We start from the raw sequence: 17,566 nt of genomic DNA on the forward strand, positions 1-17,566 counted from the left end.
CAAATTTTTTACTGGATATTGTCTGTGAATTTGTAAATCTTGATGCACAATCAAAGTTTAGTGCTATTATAATTTTCGCCAACAATAATATTACATACTAGTTGAACATTTCTACAAATTTTCATTCTTCCATGTATACATACATACATACATATATATATATATGATAACAATTTCTAGTTAGTTTGAATTCATAAAGAGTTAACATCTATATTAATCATATATTAGTAGTTGTTTTACTTTCCTTTTTGCTTAAAAGAACACTTGAAAATAAAGGTCGTTGCGCCAATTTGTATTCTCATTTCTTTTTTTCTTGGTATAAAAGAAAATATTTTTTTGGAATTTATAAGATTCCTGTCCATATCTCACCACATCCTTTTTCGTGAAAGTAGAATATTAACCAGCTTTTCCTTGAGCAATATGTGCCATTGCCAAGGCAATTTGGACCCAATTTTGAATCAGATGAAGCTCTAATTGAATTTGGCTGAAAGCTCGCCGAATCACTATCATAATTTATAACTAAAACTGTTTTTAATGTGGAAGAGAACTCAATCCCCCTAAATCCAAGCCCATGGATGTGTTTTTACCATCATGAGCTTTTTTATGCTGCCTATCGAGCTCAATCAACGACTTGCATAATAAAAAAAGAGAGAACTACTATTTACCTATCAAATTAAAGTTATAAAATCTAATAGACCGGCTTCACATATATATATATATATATATATATATATTAGTCAAAATTGATCCATCACATTATGATTCAAATACAAAATTAAACTGGGATCATACTTAATTAATATCGTACTATATGTTTGAATATATTACAATATGATACCACTATAATTATTTGTAATTTGACATTAATTGAACTAAATCCGGATTAATTAATTGACTGTGTTAGCCCACGATATAATTGCAAACACTCTGCACTGGGGAAAAGGGTTACGGAATGTCTGGGAAGCCATTGCACTGTAAAGGCTCAGCATTTCACCGAATCATCCCGAGCTTCATGTGTCAAGGTGGAGATTTCACAAAGGGGAATGGCCCTGGAGGAGAAGCAAGCTATGGCATGAAATTTGCAGATCAGAATTTCAAGCTTACACATACCGGACCTGGTTGTTTGTCAATGGCCAATGCAGGACCAAACACCAATGGCTCCCAATTCTTTATACGCACGGAGAAGACTCCATGGCTTGATGGAAAGCAAGTTGTGTTTGGTAAAGTAGTGGATGGATAAGCGTTGTCAAGGAGATGGAAAAAGCTGGCTCAGACAGTGGGAGGACTTTGCAACCAGTTGTGATCGATGACTGTGGTCAGCCAAAAGAAATTGATGGAGAACCTGGGAATGATGAAGTACTGTATTTTTTTTTTTTATGTTTCTACATGGCAATTTGGACTCTGTCCACTTTGTTAGTCACTGCTAATGTACGTTACAATAGAAATTTGAGGCACTCCTGAAGGAAAAATTGCTTCAGTGTCATGTTTTATCAGATTATACATTTTTGGTTAGGAGAGGAACTGATCAATTTCATTTATATTATACTTGGATCACAATTTTATTTCCATCGCATGATACTTGAATTATACTTGATCACAATTAACAGAACATAGTCGAGGACTCTTATTCATGGGTCAAGCGAACGGAATCGGGCAGGCAATGGAGATGGGGGTGGCCGAAAAGGTTAGTAAAGTTGTTGCTGTAGAGGTTTGGGGGGTTGCTGGGGATTAGAATCGCTGAGATGTGTTTTAGAAGATGGGAAAGGGAGGTGAAGGGAAAAAAGAGATGGTTTTGGTTCAAAAATGAAGAAAATAAAGGATTTTGGCAATTGGCGATGGGTTTAAGAGAGGTTGATGAGAGCATGGCGAGGAAAAATAGATGTAGAAGATATTTGTAGGAAGGAGGGAGAAGGGGAAGGCTTTATTTTGTTTATTAGCAGCAGCAGGGTGGTTTAGGCCTGTCAAAATTCTAATACCCCATTTGCTTGGTGGTATAAGGCAAAACAAAACTAGCCTAACACTTTTATATTTAAATATATATCATTTAAATTATACAACTCGAGTTCATATATCATTTAATACGAAATAATAAAATTATAATTACTTAAATTAATATCGTTCAATTATGTAAAAAAATTATTACATTTTTTATTACATCAAATGTAGATTCAAGCAATCAAAATACAACACGTTATTAAAATTTGTAAATTCTCTCTTTATATAATTTAAAAGAATTTTTTTCCCATGGCTTCTATGAGGGGTTAGTTCCATTGCTAGTTGGATATAAAAAAAAGGGTTTGGTGATACTATATGATCATACTAAGTACAATGAAATCACGCATTGAAATCTTGTTTTAAAAATTTAAAATTTAATTTAATTGATTTATATAATTATTTTTAAAATATAACATTCAATAAATTTAAAATTTAAATTTTAACACCTATAATTATGAATTGTGAAAATCATACTAATATTTGGTAATTAAAATTGTATTAAAGGATAATGGATAAAAAAATAATTGTGTTAACTATGAAAGATAAAACTGAAATTGTAATTTGCAAAATTAAACGTTTTACTTTCATAGATTTTTATATAAAACCACTTTTATATTTCAATTAATATTCTTTTTTTGACAAATTTCTTAATTTTAGGCGCCATACATACATTAAAACTTGATTTAAAAGAAAAAAAGAAAGTAACTATAGCATAAAAATAATAAGGAAAAAGAGTCTTAGCTTCTCTAAATTTTTTGTAATTTTATTTTTTTCTAAATTTTCATTTTTTTTTATTTTTTCTGTTTTCTAAGACATAAAGAGTTAATTGTTTGACCGTGAACTTGACTTACTTGTCAAGTCTTTTTTTGTTCTTCTTTCTACAATTGTAGAATTTAAATGGACCGTAAATGCTTTCCGTGGAAAATTCAAGTTGGTTTTTGTGGAAAATTCTCCATAGACTTGGTTGACTTGACTTACTTGTTAAGTCTTTTTTGTTCTTTCTACAATTGTAGAATTTAAATGGACCATATATGCAATTTAAATGGACCATAAATGCTTCCCGTGGAAAAGTCAAGTTGGAAATTAGTTTTTGTGGAAAATTCTAACTCCATAGAGTTGATTTATTTGTCTAGTTTTTTTTGTTCTTCTGTCTACAATAGTAGAATTTAAACGGACCATAAATGCTTTCCGTGGAAAATTCAAGCTGGAAATTGGTTTTTGTGGAAAATTCAAACTCCATAGACTTGCTTGACTTGACTTGATGTGATGGAAGATATTTTTCTTTAACTTTATATATTAGGTGTTGGTAGCAATGATCGGTATGCAACCATGAGAGCGGTTACAATTTCCTCATTTGGATTTCTTCTTGTCATCGCAGTCACCATTATTAGCTTTTGCGATGGGAATTGCAATGTGCTTTGCATTGAAAGTGAGAGACAAGCCCTTTTGAAGTTCAAGCAAGACCTTATTGATCAATCAAACCGGCTATCTTCTTGGGTTGAAGGTGAGGATTGCTGTGAATGGCTTGGTGTTTTCTGCAATAACTTGACTGGCCATGTCAAAGAGCTGCATTTGGGGCTTCTTTCAAGTAGACCTGATGTGCATGCGCCGCATGCTGAAAGGGATGTTGAATGGGATGTTTACATTCGGTCAAAACTAGAAGGCAAAATAAATCCTTCTTTGATCGAGTTGAAACATCTCAGTTTCCTAGAATTAAGCAACAACGACTTTGGAGGCTTGGCAATGCCCGAATTCATTGGTTCCATGAAGAGTTTGATATATCTTAACCTCTCTTGGGCAAATTTCCAAGGAGCAATTCCCCATAATCTTGGAAATCTCTCAAAACTGCATTATCTTGATCTTGGACACAATTCCCTATTTGAAGATAAAACTCTTCAATGGGTTTCTGGTCTTTCGTCTCTGCAGTATCTTGATTTGAGTCATGCAGATCTTGGTAAAGCAACTGATTGGCTGCAGGTAACAAATAAACTTCCTTTATTGGCAGAGTTACACTTGTCAGGATGCTATCTATATAATGATCCATCTCCAATCAGTGTTAATTACACATCTCTTGCTGTTCTCGATCTTTCTGCCAACAAGTTGTCTTTGGTGCCTCCATGGATATTCAGTCTTCGTAGTCTTGTGTCCATTGATCTTACCCTTAATGGAGTTGAAGGTGTGATTCCCAATGGTTTTCAAAACATGTCTTCTCTCAAATTTCTTGATCTTAGTTGGAATTCATTCTCTTCATCATCGACACTCAACTGGTTGTCTAATTTAAACCAGCTTCAATTTCTTGGTCTTCGTAGCGTCGGTCTGCAAGGTAATTTTTCAAGTGCCATTGGAAACTTGAACTCTCTTACTCATCTTGATCTTTCAGGGAACTTGCTTGAAATTATAGTACCAAAATATTTGGAAAGTCTTTGCAATCTGAGGGAGTTGGATTTGTCAAATAATGGAATTGTTCATGAGGTATCAGAAATCATAGAAAGTTTGTCTAGATGTAGTTTGGATCCATTAGAGTCATTAAACATGGGATTTAACAAACTTTCTGGCCATTTACCTGATAAACTAGGCCAATTTAAAAATCTGGCATACCTTTCCCTTTCTGGAAACTTCATTTCTGGTCCCATTCCATTCTCAATAGGGAAGTTGTCATCATTGAAATTTCTTGATGTTTTAAGCAATCGATTGAATGCAACTCTTCCTCAAAGTTTAGGACAACTTGGGAATTTGGAACATTTAGACGTTAGCAATAATATGTTGGAAGGACATATATCAGAAATGCACTTTTCTAATCTCACGAGATTGAGATTTTTTAGGGCATCTAACAACATGTTAACGTTTAAACCAAATCCAAGTTGGATTCCTCCTTTCCACTGTGAAAGTATTGAATTGCGTAACTGGCATCTTGGTCCGCAATTTCCTCAGTGGCTACAATTCCAAAAAAACTTGTCTCGTTTGGATATCTCCCATGCTGAAATTTCAGTCGTCATTCCCACTTGGTTTTGGAACATTCCGACTCAGTTGGAATATCTAAACCTTTCCCATAACCAACTAATCGGAGAGATTTCATATTTACCGATGAAGAGGACGGTTGACTTGAGTTTCAACCTATTCATAGGTCCATTGCCACGGCCAATCTCATATTTGAGGTTTTTATTTTTGTCTAAGAACCTATTTTCAGGATCACTTTCCAATTTTCTTTGTAATTCCTCAACTAAACTGGAAGCTTTGACCATTCTTGACATTGAATCAAATCTTCTGTCAGGTGAAATTCCAAATTGTTGGGAAAATTGGCAAATGTTGCAAGTCTTAAATTTAGGAAACAACAATCTAACTGGGAAAATTCCTAGTTCTTTGGGATCTATGCGTAGCATTAGGTCATTAAACCTTCGAAACAATAACCTGTTTGGAGAAGTACCATCCACATTGCAGCATTTAGTTGAGGTGATTATTCTTGATCTTAGTGAAAATCAATTGACGGGCAGTATTTCAGCATGGATTGGAGACAAGCTTTTAAACCTTGTGGTTCTAAACCTTCGTTCAAATAACTTTCAAGCCTATATTCCTGATCAAATTTGTGCTATTAATTCTCTTCAAGTCTTGGATCTTGGTTATAACAACATTTCAGGAGTTATTCCAAAATGTTTTAGTAACCTAAGTGCCATGGCCAAAAAAACCCTCCACCAATATGTGGGCAACTTCGCCTGGGAACTCGACCGTATTAACTTGATTCCTTTGGCTGCATTATTGGTGATGAAAGGAAGAGAAGATGCATACAGTAACACACTAGGACTTGTTACCATCATAGACCTTTCAGTTAACAGTCTCACAGGAGAGATCCCCAAAGAACTTGGTAGTCTTATGGGGCTGCGGTCATTAAATTTGTCGGGGAATTTTCTAACAGGAAAAATACCAGAGAACATTGGCAGTATGGAGGTTTTGGAATCTCTAGACTTGTCCATGAACCGACTCCATGGTGAAATCCCTTCAAGTTTCTCCAATTTGAATTTCTTAAATCACTTCAACTTGTCCTACAACAACTTGACAGGACAAATCCCATTAAGCACCCAGCTCCAAAGCTTTGACAAGTTTTCTTACGTTGGCAATCATCTTTGCGGACCTCCTGTCACTAAAACTTGTAGCAGAAATGGTGAAACACCTGATGTCACAAATGGAGGTAGCAGTGGAGGAAAGAAAAGGTCTAAGTTGAATTGGCTTTATGTAAGCATAGTGCTTGGATTTGTGATGGGGTTTTGGGGAGTAGTGGCTCCCTTGTTTTTCATCAGGTCTTGGAGGTTTGCTTATTATAAAAAATTGGAGCAAATTGGTGACAAGCTATACGTGTTTTGGGCTACTATTGGTATGTAATTATTTGAAATGGTAGCTCATTTCGGTGTGTTTGGTAATATAATAATTTTATTTGTATGCTCTTTACTTAATCCATGTATTCGGATTTGGATATGGGTTGAAGGTACAAATTTTTTTAATAAATTCTTTTAGTTGGATTGAATTATTAAAAAGATAAATCAAAGTCAGGGTGAATAAAAACATGTCATGACAAGTTGTCATCCTTAAATGGATGTATTCATTAGGCACCCCTATTAATTTGGTTTTTTTTTTTTTGGGTTGTTTTTTTAAGTTTTGTCTTTTTTTGTTTTTAATTATCTATTTTTTTTATCTATGTTTGGAGAACTAAATTGGCAGTAGAAGTGTTCATGTGGCATCTCATTTAGTTTTTTTTTTCTTTTTTTTTTCAGCCCTTTCCTTTCCTTTGTTTTATTTTATTATTTTTTCTTTTTTTAATAAAATAAATTTTGTAAAAAATGAAGTCATTGGAGGTTGAGATGTCAAAATAACACATATTTGATTGGTTTCAATCCATCAATATAATAGGGACAATTTTTAAAATAAAAATCGGATCGAAGTAGGATGATTTTTTCTTTTTTGAAGATCAAAGTCGAGTCGAAACCAGGTTTAAGATACTTTATTCTGCCTCGTCTCAAGGTATATATATAAGAATATATATTATTTAATTTTATTTTTATTTGTTATATTAATAATTTATGTTAAGAATTAAAATATAATTTATATTAAAAATTATAATTATTAATGTTATATTATTGAATTGATTCTTGGTCAAGGTAAACCTAATACAGATTATATATATATATATATATATATATATCAAGTTGGCATCGAGTATAAAAAATAATAATATGATCAAAGTAAAAACGAATATAAACTAGTCTTTACTCGAGCCTTTACCGTCTTTAAGTGGAGGTCTTTATGTGCTATCCCGATTTGGCTATTTTCATTTTTATCCTTTTGCTTATGCATTTTCTTTTCTTTTTTTTAGTATATTTTAAATCATTTTTATTATTTTTAATTGTTTTGAAAAATAAAATTAAAAGAATAAATTTGAATTTGAATTTGTTATAAAAGTTATAAGAATTATATATATTATTTACAAATTAATGGATAAATTTTCACCGATCATTATTTTTATCCAAAAATTATGAACAATAACAAGATTTTAGAATAAAAGTTCAAATTACACACAACCCTAAACTCTACACAGTAGAAAAAGTAAGTAGCATTTTATTAAAATTGAATATTTAAGAACTCTCACTTAAAACTTTTGACCAAGTTTTTTTTTTTTTTTTGGGGGGGGGGGGGGTGTGAAGTTTAAACTTTAAAGCCCTGTTATATTAATAATTTTTTGACGAGCTTTTCTGAAACCAGAAACTATAGAAATAGAAGATTCACTGATTAATTTGCTTGCTTATCTGGTAATTGATAGGTTGAAACTTGAAATTTGGAAACCTTTAGGGGTAACTGAATGCCCTACTATAATTTTACAAGACCAAATGTTGAAAATAGTTGACCTGTACCAATTAAACCATCATAAAATAATGCTTCATTTGAATGAATAATAATAAAGATTTTCATCGAATCACATTGAAACTATTCATTTTGACATCCGAGAGGCCGTCCAAATGGAACATGATTGTTGCAAAATTTTCAGGCCGGGAAAATATTGGTCAATAATAATTTTGCATACAAATCCATGATTTCACATTGAACAAATAAAAAGAACCGAATCATTCTTGACTATTTTTGTTATTTATTTATTTATTCTTTTGTTTTTGAATGATAAATCATTATAATATGTAACATTTACATATTAATCAAATTCATAAGGATTGTTTATCGTAGAAAATAAAGGGTTCAGTTTCTGGAAACTCTAAACATATGGAGATAACCAGACATAGATGAAAGGAATAACGTTGGTAGTTTAGAATATGATACATTTTACATTGAATAGAAAATTTTAATTATTGATGAATAAAATTAATTTTTGTATTAATTTTATTCATATTTTAAATAATTATGTTTGAACAGAAATAAATATCATATGATAAATGGTCACAACTATTTGAATATAAATGAATTATTATTCATAAAGGTAATGATTATACAGAAGGTCATAACCATCTGAATATAAGTTTATGTTTGTTCATTCATTATAAATAAATCTTTTAGTATGATCATTTTTACTATTTTTGATTAGAGAGTTTGAGGCTTTGTTGTATCCTAAAAGTATAATTGCCTTTAAGAAAATGTTCTTTATGTCTCACAGCCAAAATTCTTTTCTATTATTTTTTTTCTCTTATGTATTTTTCTCTAACAATTTAAAGGCAATTATATAAGAAAATTTAATTTTGCCTAAGGAAGATGTAAAGAAAAGAAATTGGCATGATTTGGAGATTAATATTAGAAAAGGCTAAATGAGTCAAAGGTGCTGAAGCATGCTTCTGCTAAAGATATGGTTTTGGAAAATGTTGATGCAGTGAAAGATGAAAAGGATGTTGAGACTGATGCACGTAGTCATGCCAGTCATAATGAGAAACAAAAACCTAAGTGGGAAACTGTCACTGCCCAAAAGAAATGTGAGCACGTGGAGAGTTTAGAAGGTAGTGAAGGTCATGAACCATATGGTGGAGCGTCTCCTTGTAAGGCATTAGCCACGGTAATGGAAACAGAACAACCTATGAGGCCAAGGATGACAGATCAGTTGACGATTTTCTTTTAACCTTACTAAGAGCACTTGATAAGCTACCTATAAATCTTACAGCTCTACAGATGTGTAACATTGGTAAGTCTGTGAATCATTTGCGTAGTCACAAGAATATAAAAATACAGAAGAAAGCGAGTTTAGTTGATATATATAAAAAAAAAATGAGTTGATGCTGAGATGGATGCTAAGTCTGGTTCAAATCAGGCTGTTACCTGGTCTGCAAGACCTTGTTTTACTGAAGTTTCTCACAGTGAAAGCAAGTACTCTGGGTCATCTGAGGTTGCCATGAAGAGTTCAGTACCTTAACTTTCTGTTTCTAAAACTGGTTCGGTTAAGCTTGCTCAAGGAGAGACTGCAAGCAAGTCTGCTTTTGCATAAAATATCAGTCTGGTTTAACATGTGAAAAGGCCATGGATGCTCTTATGGCTGAGGGTAATAGTCATAAGTTCATTGTTAACATCCCAAATCAAGGTAGAAGTCCGGCACAAAGTGCCAGCGGATGATCTCTTGAAGATCATTCTGTCTGAGCAGAGCTTCTTCTCCTATGCTTTCAGAGAAGTCTGAACAATTAGATTGTAACATGAAGGAGAAAAGTGATACTTGCTGGACAAATATTATCGCTGATGTGAATACTGAATCTTGGCAGAACAATAACTTGAAAGATATGCTGATTGGGTCTGATGAGGGAGATGGTTCACACACAGCTGTTCCATATAAAATAAAATAAAAATTGTAAAACTGGAGAAGATGCCAGGAAAACAACTGAAGTTACAAAAATGGCTTCCCCATCTTTGGAAATGAACTTAAATCAGGGAAACTGCTGGAGGCTTCTTTCAGCTCCATTAATGCTTTAATTGAAAGTTGTGTCAAGTACTCTGAAGCAAATGCATGCGTACCAGTTAGGAATGATGCTGGAATGAATTTGCTTGCTAGTGTGGCTACTGGAGAGATTTCTAAGTTAATGTGGCTTCACGGATTGATTCTCTACAAAAGAAACACTCATGTTTTTGACTCGCATTGCTGAAACCTTTGCATCTTCCCCTGATAAATTAGATGAGTTGTGCAATCATGGACTTGTTACTCAGGCTGACTTTTTTCAGCATGTGCAAGGGGGTCTCCTCTAAAAAAAAAAACTTTACTTTTGCTTGCGATCAGTGGCATACTTAAAGATATACTATTAGGTTCTGGCGTTTCCTCCAACTCATCTGTTCCGCCAGTTTTAAGTAGACCAGCAGAGAAGATCTTTTAGATTGACAATCTAGCAAATGAGCTTCTTCCTCCATTGCCACAAGGAACCATCTCCCTCCCTGCCAGCTTAAATATATTTTTGAAAGGATCTATTGTGAAGAAGTCTTCTGCTAGTAGCTCTGGCAAGCAAGAAGACACCAATGGAAACGCTACTGAGGTTTCAGCCCAAGTGAAAATTGTTGAATGATCAACCCAAACTTCTTCAGCAGTTTGGAATGGATCTCTTTCCTGTTCTCATACATATCTATAGTTTTAGTGTCAATAGCACTGTTCGCTACAAATGTCTTTCAGTTATTGGAAAACTGATGTACTTCAGCAGTGCAAAGATGCTTCAGAAGCGGTTGAGTGGGACAAACATATCAAGTTTCTTGGCTGGTGTTATAGCATGGAAAGATCCATATGTCCTGGTTCTTTCCCTCCAAATTGCTGAGATCCTCATGGAGAAGCTTCCTGGAACCTTCTCCAAAATGTTTGTTAGAGAGGGTGTGGTTCATGCTGTGGAACAACTTGTCTTAATCGGTAATCAAAATACCACTCCTGTTCAAGCATTTTCTGTTGAGAAGGATAATGACTCTGTATCTGGAACGTCATCGTGTTCCAGGCATTACAGACATCGCAGTGGTAACTCCAATCCCAAAGGAAGTTCTGTGGAGGAGTCCAAGAATTCAGCATCTTTAAATATTGGCTCACCTCCAAGTTCTATCGAAATTCCTACTATTGTTGAGAGTGGTGATCTCGATATGAACGTATTAATCACAAAATGATTGTGAAAGTAATTAAAATTGGAGTTAAATATATTATGAACTCTTATTTTACATAGGTATATTGGTCCTATGAGTAAAGTTTGAATTCATTATATATCGAAAAAATATTATAACCAATTAAAAGTGGTAAATAACAGAGATATATAAGTTGCACAATGGTGGAGAAATAAAGTTCTCATAAAAGTTTAAAATCAAGTTTAGAGGTTTCAATAATCATGAACTTGGAATTGGCCATTGGACCATTACTATATGCATTGAAAACTCATGATAACATTTGAGATAGTTGGTTTTCATTAAAAGCTATCATTATAAATGAGATAATTTTAATAGCCAAATCTAAATGATTTGTAGGTATGAGGTAGATTATTATGGTTGGCTTAGAAAAGCCATAAGCCAAAATTGATGCCACAATCTTGATCAAATTGTGGTAATTTTTTGTTATGTATATGGTCTAATTCATAGATTGTAGAAATGATTTATCATCTATGGTTTTATATAGTGAAAATTTCAAAGTATATTTACTTTGGAAGCATGAGTGATTCAAAAATCTTTTAATTTTGAAAACTTTTATAATAGCAAAAGGAATGCTCTTTAATCCATTTGGTTGATGGAAATGGTTTTGTTCATGGTAATAAAAAAAAAAAATTTGTCCATGATGAAATAGATTCATATAAAATGAATTGACATAAAAGTCTTAAAAAGAGACTATAGAAGCATGATTATATTTAAAATCAGCTTATTGATGCAAACTCTTATAATGAGTTAAAATATAAAAGTTTTAAAACTTTTATTGAAATATTAAGATATCGGCTAGTTATCTTTCACTAAGGGTGGATTTGGAGGCCTCCTACTTAAAAAAAAAAAAACCACTAAATAGTAAAAAGATAAATGAAATGGCAAATTGATTAAGTATATATATGATATCTTGATAGTTGAATGAGATATTCTTTAATAAAGGAATGCATACTTGCATATGGTGGGGGTGATAAGAATCAAAAGAAATAAAAAAAAATTACCACCATCGTGTTGTACGATTTTAGTATAATTTTATGAGCAAATTATACAAGCTAATAAGTTTAAACACTTATTAAATTAAAGCCATAAAAAAGTCCTTAAAAATATATTAAAAAGGACTAAAATAGTTTGGTTTATTCATTGAGTTTTTCCAATTGTACTAGAATTATAATTGTATTAAGGATGTATAAAAGTATGGAGATAAAATGGTTGAAAGTTATGAATATAGAGTTGTGGCCACAACCAAAACTAACTATTTCTTAAAATGATAATAATGAGGTAATAATGTCTGGAGCATATAAATGATATGCAAAATGAAAATTTTGGACATATTAGATTGAAGTGATTATATTAAAGATTCAATCTCAATTGGATCTCAATTAGGGGTAATTACCATAAAAGAAAATTAAATTCCAAGATATTTGGTTAGTAGTACTACAAGTAGAATGGATTTAAACCCTTACTATTAGACACCAATAATAGGAACCCAACTTTGAATTAGTAACCTCTAATTACAAAGTTTAATAGATGAAAACAAGTTATTGTTATGTATCTATTAAACATTAGTAAAATCCATTCAAATTTTAGAAACTAGTGTGATCTATTGCGTGGGAGGATGAGTTTTTATTCTCTTAATGGAGTTTTAAATGTCTAAAGCAATTGAGACATAATGGAAACTCTACCTATATAAACATAGAAGTGGTGCCGCTTTACAAAAAGAATTGTTGGGGTTTCTCTTGTAAATGTTTATGAATAGGATAAGCACATGACCATAATAGTGCTAAAAGCAGTTATAAACCTCTAATAGAAGAATAAATAAGTATTATGTGTGTTACATTTTCAATTCTAACACTAGGAGTTAAGGTTTAATCTGCGGACACTATCAACTTTGTTAGAATTCTAAGATATATACGCTAATTGAAGGTTTAAATCGAGAGATACCTTCTTGTATTCATAATATTTATTTGTGTGAAAGGTAAAAATTAAACACCACATTCCAAACTAGTGGGGGATTGTTGGTAGTTTAGAATATGGTAAATTTCACATTGGATAGAAAGATTTAATTATTGATGAATAAAATTAATTTTTGTATTAATTTTATTCATATTTTAAATAATTATGTTTGAACAGAAACAAATATCATATGACAAATGGTCATAACTATTTGAATATAAATAGATTATTATTCATAAAGGTCATGATTATACAAAAGATCGTAACTATCTGAATAGAAGTTTATGTCTATTCATTCATTATAAATAAATCTTTTAGTATGACTATTTTCACTATTTCTGATTGGAGAGTTTAAGGCTTTGTTGTATCCTAAAGGTATAATTGCCTTTAAAAAAATGTTATTCATGCCTCAAAGCCAAAATTCTTTTCTATTGTTTTTTTTTCGCTTATTTATTTTTGTCTAACAAATAATTGATAAAGAAAGGAGTTGCTTTGATAAAGAATTGGAAAACGTAGACATTCTATGGTGGAATGTTTAAATCTCTTCTTAGGAGTTAAGTAAGACCATACAATATAATTACCAGAAATGTTATATGATTCAAACCAAATATTAATCTATAACTAGTCCAAAATCACATAGCAAATTTATCCTTGAAATTTATCTCCACAAATTAAAATATCACCAATTTAAGATAATATTTTTTATTTGAGTCATTGGAATTTTAATTTTGATTACTGAAATTGAAATAATATTAGCTAATACCTTATCAATTTGAATATCTAATTAATTTGTTATATGATCTTTTTTCTTTTTAGTTATTTGCACAAGATGACATCTTTTATGCTTTAATTTAGATAAAACTACCCCCTACTATTGTGTTTTTTTTACACAATATCCAAGACTCATGTATAAAGGTGTTCATGGGTAAGATCGGTTTGGTTTCAGGTCAGGTTCGATATTAATAGCTTATATGCTTGTCTAGACCTAGCAGACTTAAAATTCGAATCTCAAAATTTTTTCAAACCTGACTTAAATTAAAAAAATAAATCCCAAATACACTCATTAAACTTTTTTTATAACAAAAATTTGAAAAAAATGTTATTAAATTAAGTTCAATGAAATTATATTTAATTCACATATATATAAAAATTAAAATATATATTTATATTTATAAAAATTAAAAATAAAAATTATATAAAAGTAACAATTAAGTTTAATAAAATATTTATAATTTTTATACATATGTAAATTAATTTATATATAATTTACATATATATAAAAATAAAAAATTTCTATTTATGTGAATTCAATTGGGCTGGACTTGGGTTTTAAATTTTTTGTCTAAAATTCAATTCAAAATTTAAGTGGATCTAAAAATTATGTCCAAACCATATTTAACAGGTTTTAATTTTTTATCCAAACCCTTTCAAAACTTGAGCAAACCTTCGAGTTTAGACAGATAACTCGATCCTTGAATAGGTCTACTTATATATATATATATAAGAGGATCATTTCATATGAAATTTGCACCAAACTCACCTTTTATGTTTTTTTCCCTAGTATTATTTTTTTATGACATTACTCTTTTTTGGGTACAACAATCTCATTGGAGAGATCCCTAAAGAACAAGCTAGTCTCACAAGATTACAATCGTTAAATTTATCAAGAAATTCCTTGGGAGGAAAGATACCTGACCAGATTGACAACATAAGTGCAATACCCAAGCCCAAGTTATTATATCAGTGACCCAACCCATAAGTATCATTGGTTTAAAAAAAATAAAGGAGAAGAAAATAAAAAGAAAACTTTTGTTGATAATTTTCTCTGATAGAAAAAAAGGGAAACCTTTAAGAAATACTTGAGAAGAAGAATAGAGGAAGAGATAGGGCAAATCAATCTTAGAAATCACTGATTTAGGTAAGATTTTGCTTAAAATTTTTAGAATTTTCATGTTTTATGTAATTTTCTACAAACTCCAACTTATATTTTTATATTTTTTCAATTTCAAAAATATTCCGATAATTTTTTGGTGACAATCCTACAAAATTGTGATACCAATGGAAATGTCTCTTCAAGATCTTTCTAATTGTATGTGTGTTAGTTGAGTAATGTAGGAGAATTTAATGTTTCAAGTTTCTGATTTTTAAGGTTTCTTGCAATTACAAATGCCTAATTTTGAGCCACCAGAATTCCCTACTCCAATGGCCAATTTGGTCAAAAGTTAGGTGCTTTTGATAGTACAAAATGTGAACTTTCTAGTGATATAACTGGTTTGTTCAAATTATTTATAGGCTAAGAGAATCAAAGCCCCAAAATAGGTTTCATGAATAAAAAACCTCAAAAAATATGGACTGTTTGTGATAATTTGTCAAGTTTTAGACTTCAAAACTTAGGCTTCTAAAAATCATTTTTGCCAAAACAAAATTCTAAGCTGTAGTATTACATTTTTTCTTTAAATTAATGCTTTTCTTTGTCACTAGGAACTGTGGTATATTCAAGATTTTGTGGCTCAAATTAAGTCAAATGATCATGGAATGTGAAAATTTTAGAATTTAGAAATTCTCATTTTTAATTATTTTAAAAATTATTTTTAGCCTATATTTGATGTACTTAGTTATAAATTACTTGAATTTTAGTTATATTATTTTTAATGAATTTTTACTTATTTTAATATATTTTTATTGTATTAATTTCATGTTATTGGCATTGTTAAAGAACTATTAAATTATATTTAGATTTATAAAAAAAATGATTACTATTAAATGTTAAAAATTAAATATTTGTAAAAATTTAAATTCCTACTGATTTTTTTTATGTTTTAATCCTTAATTTCATATTTATACTCAATTTTAGGCATTTTGCTATATTAAAAGAAAATTTGTTTTATATACTAAAAAAAATATTTTCAAATAGTTTCGAATTGTCGAAAAGGTTGCCACATAACCCAATTTGCTTAGAATAATCTGTGGAAGGTTTACCTTGTTAAATTTATGTTTTTGGGTTAAATTTTGATTTTTAAATATTTCTTGAATTGTTAGGATATTAAAAAAATTGAGTGATTTACCGCTTAAGTTTTGGTTTAGCACATCAGGTAAGTAATTTGATATCCCTTTGAAATTTATGTCTATAAATTTTAGCTTCAATATATTTAGAGTTGAAATATATAATATATATAGTTTTGTTTGTTTATTTTGTAAATCGGGTTGAGTATGCAAAATATATATATGATTTCTTTGTTATGAGTTTGGAATATGGTTTGACATTGTTTTGATTTTCAAATATGATTTCATAATAATATATTTATATAACTGTTGTTTGTTGGAATATGAAATGTTGCTTTGGAATGATTATGGAATTTACTATGTATGGATTATGTTTTGCAAAAATTTATAAATATTGAATTTGTATATTTTGGCTAATCTGAAAATATATTGTGGTTTTTGTCTCATAGTATGACTATATTTTGACTCTGCCAATAGGGGTTAATTGTTGGCCATGTCGACATGTATTTTGTGATATTGATATTGGTTTCAAACCATGCCATTAATTAAGAATAGTGGTTTTTGTTCACCATGCCATCGGTTGAGAATAGTAGTTTTTGTTCATCGTACCATCAGTGATATACTTCTATCCCACTGCATTAAAGGAGTTATTATAATTTTTGTTCTATCCTATTGCACTAACGGGTTAATTATGATTGTCAGTGCAATGATCTAGTTGTTTCTGATATATTTTTGTCTCATTGCACTAAAGGAAAATTTCTGATTCTAACCTACACTACAAGGGTTAAGGTGATCGTAGTATGTTACAGGAGACTAATAAATTTTATAATTTTGTGATATTTATTTCATTTTGTAATCTGAGAATTTGATTTTGAGAATATGATTTGTGAAAATGTGTTTGAACACAAGATTACCCAAAATATTTTTGAATCACTTAGTTAATGTTTTGGCCTAAATGTTTTGTGGCATGCTTAATCCAACTGAGGGGATATCAGTTATTTGCTGAGTCATTGTACTCATTCCTTTATTTTTCTTTACTTTTTCAAATTTCAATATTTGCGTTATAGGAAACTTAATCTTGACAACTACTTTGATTAACAAGATTAGAATTTGTCTTTAATTTGGTATTACTTTTGAAGTGAGTATTTTATTATTGATTCTGAAAGATTTATTAATAAAAACTTTAGTATATTCGACTAATTTACAAAGAGTATAATTTTATAGACTTGAGATTCTGTAAAGTATTATTTTGAAGATTATTGGAGATTTTAATTTAATTATATATCTGTTGCCTTATACGCTTATAAGATTCGTCTCATAAGTATGCGGTATTATTAAGTTCTAAATCTTCGGGTTTGGAGCGTGACAATGAGGATACTAAAATCTCTTGATTTTGAGGGGGAAGAATCCCATCAAGTACCTAACTCCAAACTTTTGACGAGTTCTCTTACATTGGCAATCAACTTTGTGGACCTCCGGTCAGTGTAAACTACAACAGAAAAGT

At 30.7% G+C, this 17,566-nt stretch overlaps 1 protein-coding gene and 1 pseudogene across 1 annotated transcript; both read left to right on the top strand.

Moving 5' to 3' along the window:
• Positions 1-911: 911 nt before the first annotated feature.
• On the top strand, positions 912-2,135 carry LOC111296664 (peptidyl-prolyl cis-trans isomerase-like; annotated as a pseudogene).
• Positions 2,136-3,090: 955 nt separating this feature from the next.
• LOC149515511 (receptor-like protein EIX2) lies at positions 3,091-6,816 on the top strand. Its single transcript, XM_089768942.1, has one exon. The coding sequence runs from the start codon at positions 3,325-3,327 to the stop codon at positions 6,367-6,369; it is 3,045 nt and encodes a 1,014-aa protein (XP_089625068.1). The 5' UTR covers positions 3,091-3,324; the 3' UTR covers positions 6,370-6,816.
• Positions 6,817-17,566: the final 10,750 nt, after the last annotated feature.

The sequence above is a fragment of the Durio zibethinus genome, chromosome 12 (genome assembly GCF_047325235.1).
Source record: "Durio zibethinus cultivar Kanyao isolate XHJ-2024 chromosome 12, ASM4732523v1, whole genome shotgun sequence".
NCBI lineage: Eukaryota > Viridiplantae > Streptophyta > Magnoliopsida > Malvales > Malvaceae > Durio > Durio zibethinus.